The sequence below is a fragment of the Mangifera indica genome, chromosome 20 (assembly GCF_011075055.1).
Source record: "Mangifera indica cultivar Alphonso chromosome 20, CATAS_Mindica_2.1, whole genome shotgun sequence".
Lineage (NCBI taxonomy): Eukaryota > Viridiplantae > Streptophyta > Magnoliopsida > Sapindales > Anacardiaceae > Mangifera > Mangifera indica.
The window spans coordinates 424,100-433,168 of NC_058156.1; the positions used below are offsets into that span (position 1 = coordinate 424,100).

General features: G+C 35.6%; 2 protein-coding genes across 3 annotated transcripts; both read left to right on the forward strand.

The window, feature by feature from the left end:
* The first annotated feature begins 47 nt into the window (after window positions 1-47).
* Window positions 48-3,882, forward strand: LOC123204947 (UDP-N-acetylmuramoyl-L-alanyl-D-glutamate--2,6-diaminopimelate ligase MurE homolog, chloroplastic). The gene is made up of 5 exons (XM_044621769.1): window positions 48-1,931; window positions 2,259-2,375; window positions 2,485-2,660; window positions 3,038-3,183; window positions 3,587-3,882. Exons 1-5 carry the CDS (start codon window positions 83-85, stop codon window positions 3,603-3,605), a joined length of 2,307 nt encoding a protein of 768 aa, XP_044477704.1. The 5' UTR covers window positions 48-82; the 3' UTR covers window positions 3,606-3,882.
* Window positions 3,883-4,945: 1,063 nt separating this feature from the next.
* LOC123204245 lies at window positions 4,946-8,491 on the forward strand. Of its 2 annotated transcripts, XM_044620843.1 has the most exons (3): window positions 4,946-5,248; window positions 5,544-5,607; window positions 6,361-8,491. In XM_044620843.1, exon 3 carries the CDS (start codon window positions 6,475-6,477, stop codon window positions 8,269-8,271), a length of 1,797 nt encoding a protein of 598 aa, XP_044476778.1. In that variant the 5' UTR covers window positions 4,946-5,248; window positions 5,544-5,607; window positions 6,361-6,474; the 3' UTR covers window positions 8,272-8,491. The 2 variants fall into 2 exon arrangements, with proteins under 2 accessions (XP_044476778.1, XP_044476777.1); XM_044620842.1 differs by having other exon boundaries at window positions 5,544-8,491.
* The last annotated feature ends 578 nt before the right edge of the window (window positions 8,492-9,069 follow it).

Sequence of the window (9,069 nt, forward strand, 5' to 3'; positions counted from 1 at the left end):
AACGCATCGTTTTAAACGTGACACGACTCATTACTCATAAACCCCTTATCTTGTTGAACTAAACCCTCTGTGTCTTTCTCTCATGGCTTTCAGTTTGACCTTCTCTTCTGTGCATCACAATCAGCACCCTTTACTTTACAAACCTTTCCTTTTTCCCCCACCAAAGCCCCTTCACTTCGTTTCTCTCCAGCCCACCAGAGCCATTGGTCCCGACGGAAAGTATTACCCCGACCCAGCAGACGATGAGCCTCCTGAAGTCCCTGAAGACGCAGCTCATGGCGTGTCCAAATTCCAACAAATTCATCTCCAAGCTGCCAGAGCTCGGAAGCGTCAAGAAGAAGACTTTAAAGCTCACCAGTCCACTTATCTCGCCGCCATTGCTGACGTTGAAGACCCCTCTGTTAATTCCACTGCTTCTCAAGATGATGACTTTTTCGCTGAAATTGATAAAGCTGTTGCTATGAAACGAGATGAGTTTGTTAAAAAGGGTCTTATAAAGCCTAAGAAACAGGAAGCTGATATTCTTCAAGGTATTGAAGAATTGGAAGCGGAAGAAGTTGTTGACTTGGAAGAGATTGATGAATTGCAGGGTTTAAGAGTTGTTTCTGAAGATGAAGAAAAGGAGGTTTTTGATGAGAGGCCAAGTAAGTTTGATCTTAATCTTGATGGCACTAGTGATAAGTATAAAGACAAAGGTAATGGGTTGATGTTAGATTCGTCTTTTGATTTGGATTTTGATAGTTTTGGTAAGAGTAAAGCAAGAATTGTGGAACCTAAATTTAGGATGAGCTTAGCTGAATTGTTAGATGAGAGTAAGGTGGTGCCAGTATCTGTTTACGGTGATTTGGAGGTTGAGATTACTGGAATTCAGCATGATTCTAGAGTGGTTAGTGCTGGTGATTTGTTTGTATGTTGTCTTGGGAGGAAAACTGATGGGCATTTGTATTTGAGCGAGGCTGATAAGAGAGGAGCAGTTGCGGTGGTTGCTAGCAAAGAGATTGACATAGAGGAGACTTTAGGCTGTAAAGCTTTGGTGATTGTGGAGGATACTAATTCAGTATTGCCTGTATTGGCTGCCTCTTTTTATAGGTATCCATCAAAGAATATGGCAGTGATTGGGATAACTGGAACTAATGGGAAAACAACTACTTCTTATTTGATTAAGGGCATGTATGAAGCAATGGGGTTGAGAACAGGAATGTTGAGCTCACTAGCATATTATATTCATGGGGATAATAAGTTGGAGTCACCAAACACAACCCCAGATGCTGTTTTGGTTCAAAATTTAATGGCCAAGATGCTGCATAACGGGACTGAGGCTGTTGTCATGGAGGCTTCTTCTCATGGATTGGCATTAGGAAGGTGCAATGAAGTTGATTTTGATATTGCGGTTTTCACTAATTTGACAAGGGATCATTTGGATTTTCATGGGACCGAGGAGGAGTATAGAGATGCCAAAGCTAAGTTGTTTTCAAGGATGGTTGATCCAGAGAGGCATAGGAAGGTAGTCAACATTGATGACCCAAATGCCCCTTTCTTTATTGCACAAGGGAACCCAGATGTGCCCGTTGTGACATTTGCGATGGAGAATAAGAAAGCAGATGTACACCCTTTGAAGTTTGAACTGTCACTATTTGAGACTCAGGTTTTGGTTAATACTCCTCATGGGATATTGGAGATCTCTTCAGGATTGCTTGGAAAGCATAATATTTACAACATTCTTGCTGCTGTGGCAGTTGGAATTGCAGTAGGGGCACCATTGGAGGACATTGTTAGAGGGATTGAAGAGGTGGATGCAGTTCCTGGGAGGTGTGAGTTGATTGATGAGGAGCAAGCATTTGCGGTGGTTGTGGATTATGCCCATACTCCTGATGCCTTATCTAGACTACTTGATTCTGTGAGGGAACTTGCACCTAGGAGAATAATTACTGGTAAGCTTCATGTATATCCTATTAGGCTATTAAGATTTACTGCTTTCTGCATCTGAAAGTTGCTTAATTTGTTTCTCTATTATTTTGCATACTTGACCTGTGTTTGACAAAGTACGAATACTAATAAATCATTTAATATAAAGATGCTTAATTTTGTTGCGTGCATTGGCCTTAAATAAATAGGAAGTTTGGAGGTTTCTTTGGGGAAGTGCAATTTCCTGAATAAAGTTATTTCAACTATTATCTATGTTTAATAAGGTTCTTAAGTAGATGTACTTTTTCCTTTTTATATTTGCTCTGACCTAAATATTTTGCTTATACATGCAGTTATTGGTTGTGCTGGTGAGAGTGACAGGGGAAAGCGACCAATGATGACAAAGATTGCAACAGATAAAAGTGATGTGACTATTCTGACATCTGATAATCCAAAGACTGAAGATCCATGTGTGTATTTTAGCCATGATGCATCAAGAAGATTTGCTAAAATGCTTATTAATTATAAGATAGATTACTTGAAGCTTAAAACTAATACCTGTATGTCTCATGTTGTCAGTGGATATCTTGGATGACATGTTGGCCGGTGTAGGATGGACAATGCAGGAGTATTTGAAATATGGAGAGAACGATTATTACCCACCTCTACCAAATGGTCATCGGCTTTTCCTGCATGATATTAGAAGAGTAGCTGTACGTTGTGCTGTTGCCATGGGTGAAGAAGGGGATATGGTTGTAAGTTTCTGAAGCCCATTCTGCTGAAATCACAGCAGTTCTGCTGAGATCAAAATCTTAAACAAAAGCTATAAGATATTGAAATGGTTGATACCTTTCCCTCATTACCAAAAAAGAAGGAAATTGCCTAAGAGCAGCTGTGTCAATAGATAATTTATTTAAAACTCAATGCATGATGAAGTTCGATAATCATTCTTTATGAATCTTTCGGACGTTCTTTAAATGTCTAGGATATGGATGATACAAACTTTATGGCTTTCTTCCTCTCCTATTTGAAAGGGTTTATTTATAATCAATGTCTTTCTGTGTTCACCCTCTCATATTATCATCATTTGTTTGTTTCTTTAGTTTCTGATATGCAATCCTCTATGCTACAGGTGATTGCTGGTAAAGGTCATGAAACATATCAGACTGAAGGTGACAAAAAGGAGTTCTTTGATGATCGAGAGGAATGTCGGGAAGCATTGCAGTATGTTGACGAACTTCACCAGGCAGGAATAGACACGAGTGAATTTCCATGGCGGTTAGTTAACTTATTGTTCCTTAAGTTACCCAATGATGCTTCAGCTTTAATTGTCGGATACATCATCAAACATCAACTTTTTTACTTGGAAGGAACTTAGAAAATGCTTGTCAAAATTCTTTGAATATGTGTTCATCTATAGGTGAAGAAAATACACACACACACATATATATATATATGTATGTATGTATGTATGTATATGTATTTCTTTTTTTCTCTTTTTCCTGGAGGATAATTAAAGTTTTGTGTGAGGGAAATGTTATTTATTGTCTAGTGTCAGAGTGATGGATCATTTTTTGATGTAACATACATGTCAAATTTTATTTGCTTGTGGTAACAGGTTCAAAATGTTATCGAGGACTCAATAGAAATTTTTAATTGACAGTGCTTTCCACTTCTGCAGGTTACCAGAGTCTCATTAATATTTGCTTGGAAAGGAATATAATGAGGGGATGACCATCAAATTGATTACGAATTTTGCACTCTTGCACTTGATAAAGAGAACAAGTGTTGATTCTTTGAAAATGTGTAGAGTTCCAGGAAGGATATACTGCTTTTGCAGAGGCAATTCATGAAGTGCATTAGGCTTTTTAATCTAATGACTGCAGTTTTGATAGCATAAGATTTGTAGCATTGTATGGAAATGTAAGTTGTTGATGAATTTGTTTGATATCAATCTCATATATATGCGTTTTAGTATCTGGATCTTCTCTTTATCTTTTATCAGAGTAAAATACTAGATTGTGATTAGTAATTAATAAAAAATAAAAGAAAAAAGAATTGATAATATCTCTAAAATTCCAGAAGAGCAGGAATAATAAATAGAAGATTCTAAACTCCTTTTGAGTACAAGTACAATAAGGAATTTCCACAGGAGAAATCTAGTCATAACAAGTGAGGTTGAATTTACAGCAGTAATGGCATTTATGTAGAAATTTTGATGCCATACTGCAATTTTGAGTTTATTGATACTTTGATTCATGCTAGCTCAACAATGGATGATTTCAGATTTTGTTAAATTTCATTTTTGCAAACAATAATACTTTATGTACAAACGGTTGGATACTAACAGATACAAATAAACTGATATGTTATTATGTGATTGACTGAATTAGAGATAAAATAAACAATTATATCATACAATCATATGATTATGACACGTAAATTTATTTGTACTGCCCATTTGTACATGCAGTACTCTTATACAAAACATTGTCTTGCCAATGCCATAACTATGAATCATTACATTTTTAGCTATTTAGAAGCAAATCATATGTACCCTCCTTTTTCTTGAGAAGATGCAGAAAAGAAAATTCTTTCATTGTGTGATAATAACCAATTTATTGATTTTAAGGTATTTAAACTCATTTTTTGGTATACTGAGAAAACATCCATATGCTAATTTGGTTCGGATTGGGTCTAACTCGGTTCGGATATAAAAACATTGATTTCATTTTTTTTCCAGATTATAAAATAATATCAGAATTCAGAGTTTATGATCACAAACATCAACAACATTTATTCTAAAAATGTTCTTGTCATTTAACTCTCTTTATATGAATTTAATGACCATTAATCTCTAAAATCATCACAACATAGCATAACATTGATGGTGGATTTAATCCCATTCTATTTTCCCTCATATTTCACAGCTGTATTTTGATAAGAGTCTGAATTCCAGTAAAGAAAAGTAAGACAATCAAGGCTGAGGCAGTAGTGAAATATATAGTAAGAAATCTGATTTTTTACCAAATGAGGGAATAAATACACTAAAATATTTAAACAATAATGAAAAATAGTGGCTAAGGTTTGACACAGTTATCCTCCCCATGCCATGCCACCATTACACTCCTACCAAACTTGCTGAATCACTGTCAACTACAGCAATGCTACCAGATTTAAAGACAAATTCTCTCTCTCTTTATCTGCGCTTGCAGAAACAGTTAAAACACACAAAAACGATTCTTTTCTTTCCTTACAGAGAGAGAAACTGAACACATAAATGCAGAGACTCAACAAAGCTGGTGTGGGACATGGGATACGTTGTTCATCATTTGCACATTAGGTGAGAAAACATATTTTATTTTTGTTGTTGTTTGTGGGTTTGTCAGGTTTTATGGATAAAAAGTTAGTAAATTTGGACTGAATGTTTGTTTGTTAATTTGATTATGTGGTTTATATTTTCTGGATTTGTGCTGCAATTGCAAAGATAACATATAACTCAGAGCTCAAAATATATATTTTTTGGATATATATTTCAGTGACAGGTGGTGATAGCCTTTCTAAAGTTTGAGGGCCATATTTCTTACTAGTTTTTGAGGTTTTGATGCTGTCTCATAAGAGTATTTTGTTTATTGAAGCTTATGATTTCATTGGCCTGGATGGTTTCTCTGATGGAGGAGTTAACAGGACTCAGGTTGTCAGGTTTTGGATCTGTTTCTTCATTTTAAACATTATTATGGGTTTCTATATAGAACTTGGTATTTTAAATTGTAAAAATTATGTTTCTGTCTTTCTGATCTGAAAGAGCTAGTTTATGCTCTTCCTTCTACACCCAGCTTTTTACATAACTGTTGTATATATTCTAGACATGTACGTTAAGTTTTCTGGTAAATTTATCAATGATTTTGTTGTGGAAATCGAATCTTGAGAATCAATTCTACTTATTTGTGTGATTATATCCCTTTCTTCCTGGTTTGTTCAATCATATTCACATCTTTTGCAATGAAATTCATGTTTTGCAGCAAAATTCATGCTATGATTGGTATAGTTACTTCCGTTTGATCAGATCTTGCTGAATGATGGTTGGTTTATTATATTAAAGGTTATATTGTATAGTTATGACTTAAATTCTATAATGAGTTACCCAAATTTAGGAAATGTGGTATAAAACATGGATTTTCAAGAAAATTAGTACTGGTAATAGAGGGAGTAGATGAATGTTAATGTGGATTTGATGACTTACTGTGCACTAATATAAATTTGTAATGTGAAATTTCTCCATCTAATGCATGTGGTTTTTCACATTTTGGATTTTACACATAAAATCTTGTGTTCTTGTGTTGTTTACTTTGCATTTCTTTGTTGTTTGATTTCTGGGTTCCATATCAGGTGAAAACAAAGAAACATGAAAATATTGATGCCAGATTAGATGACTTCTTTTTTTTCACTATGCAGTAATCTTAAAAGGGCTTTCTGCTGAAGAATTATGAAATGTGATCAAATCTTAGTTTTGAGTTAAAATTGTTCTCCAAATCATCCTTTCAATATGTTTAGCACCTCCCAGGTTGAATGAAAGTTGTTGGTAGTAATTCAAGATTTCTTCTGCGAGTTTGTGGTTCCAAGCCAGCATACCTTTTGAGTTTTATTATGTCCCCCAATTCTAGAATGGGAGATGAACTGAAATTTCCACAGCAATGGGAATTCAGGAGGAAAGATGAGGGCTTCTATTCTTCAAGCAATGATTCCCAGTCAAATTCCATCAGTGAGTCTACCCTCAAGGAGCATAATATGGTTTCTGGCTGGATTTCACTCAATAATGATGAAACTAGCAATACTAGCAGACCTCAGCCGAACTTGAACAATGATTATGGTTTTGTGGGTCAATTTCATTTAGAGAAAGCTGAAGAAAAGAACATCAAGAGTAAAAAGAATAATTTTGCTAATAGTGAATTGAAGAAGGATTCTGAAGAACTCAATAGAAAGAAGAGTAAAACTAGTGCTTATGGCCTTGCTGCAGTCAGTGATGTTAAAAGCTTCACAGAATCCTTATTAGAGGAGCTTAGAGCTTCAAGAGAAAAATTGTTTGCATGGATGAGGGAGGAGATGAACAAATTGATAGCTGATGATACTGGTCCAAGTAAAAGGAGAAAAGGTTCATCTAGTGGAAAGAAAGTCCAATCCTGGCATCAAAACAAGTCTGAGAAGAACATTAGTATGCAATCCCAGAAAAACGTTGAAAAGAACCTGAAATTCCAGGATAAAAATATCACTGAGGAATGTATTCAAGATAAACAGCTGAATGGAAATGGGATATTCATCCATATGCAACAGCAGAACAATTTCGGGGACACTGACGTAGAGCGCCAAAACAAGTTTGATCCCAACTGCAATGGCAAATCTCTGGAGAGCTTTGTTAAAAGCAGTAAAGCACATGTTAATGATCACTGTCAAGCACTGGATGATCAGGTTGATTATAGCAAAGGTACTGAGTCCATAATGTCAGTAGACAAGGAGAAAAAAAAGAGGTTAGCTTTGGCTTCTAACTCGAAGTTTCAGCCCAGTTCTTCTGACCAGAGTGTCACAGTGCAGCATCCCAAGAGTGTTGTATTGGCTATTCAAGCTCAAAACTGCAATGATGGATCTTCAAAGAGGTCTGCAGCAGGCAAAAAAAAAGCTGATTCTAACAAACTCTGTCAAGTGCCTGAAGATAGACCTGGTTACAGCAGATCGATGGCATCTTGCGAAAAGGACAAAGCAAAAAGGTTGAAATTACGTGTTGGGCACAATTTTACACTCAACTCCCCGCATCATGCAGCTTCCTCAATGTATTTAACATTGCCTACAGTCTTAACTAAGGCCCCAGAGTTGAACAGGAAGCTTGATACTTCGCTCTGTAATTTTATTCAACCAAGAGATGAAGGAAACAAAACCACTGTGAATTTGGAAAGGCCAAATCAAATGGTTGATTTTAGCTCACATTGTGGATATTTTCCAAGCATACAAGAAGAACAAAGAGGGGGCAATTTTGCTCAAATTGGTTCCAGAAATATAGGTCCTTTTGACCAGAATAGCATCGGAAGTTCAAGTAGTGGAATTGGATTCCCAGTCCCACTTCATCAGGGTATGGGTGGTGTTTTTAGTAGTCCACCAGGCCAGTTCTATTTTGAAACTGTTCCCAGGGAGAGTGGCAACACATTAGGTCTGAGAATGAATGGAGGAGCTACAACATTTTCTGGGGGAAACGATGCATTATCAGATCACTTAGTTGCAGACAACATCCACAGCCATCCAAATTATAAAGCTGATCTTAGATTTTTGCCCTATCAAATCCACAGCGCTAGAGATGGTTATCTATTCCCAAAGTAGTTCAAAAAGGTTAGATAATGGGCATGGACCAAGCTTCTATACCAAACATTTTTATACTAATAGTGCTTATGATACCTTGTTAGATATAGATTTTTCTTTGTCTATTCCTGTGATCCAGTGTCGATCAGTAAAAAGATGTCTTTCTAGACTTGCATTAAGTATTGTCTACAAGATCATGTAAAATTGTTGTGATTGAGAAGTGGAAAGACTCATTCCTTTATCTGAGAATCTCTTTTTTATTATTGTTTGTTGCTTGAAGTTCGATTTTGATGAGTTGCTTTTCTGCTCTTACTTTGATTTGATATACGTTAAATTAGACTTGATTTTTACATGTTGATGTTGAAAATTGCACCAATGAAAAATACGTTGAATTGTGAGTGTGAAATCAGTTCAGAGTGATGAAAATAGTAATAAATTGTGAAATTGTAATGAATATATTGTTTATAACATGGTTTGATTTGTTACTCGAAAAACATGTCTAAATTATGTTATTAGTAATTTGAGTTTACAATTCAACAACGTAATAGTATAATGTCAAAAATATGTTGTTTTATGGTTTTTTAACAATCCTGAATTTAGAAGACAAGAGGCTAAAGTAATATGAGTTATTACATAGGCAGATACTAAAATCCTTCTTTTATGAAAAGTGGAGGATTGTTTACTCCCAATTTGGTGTGCGTTGAATGTTTTCTAATTGTGGTTAGAGACGTTATGAAAAAGGATATCATGATAATGGAAAAATATAATTGTATGTTGAGGAGTTTGTGGGAAATGCTCATAACAATCAAGGGTTATTCT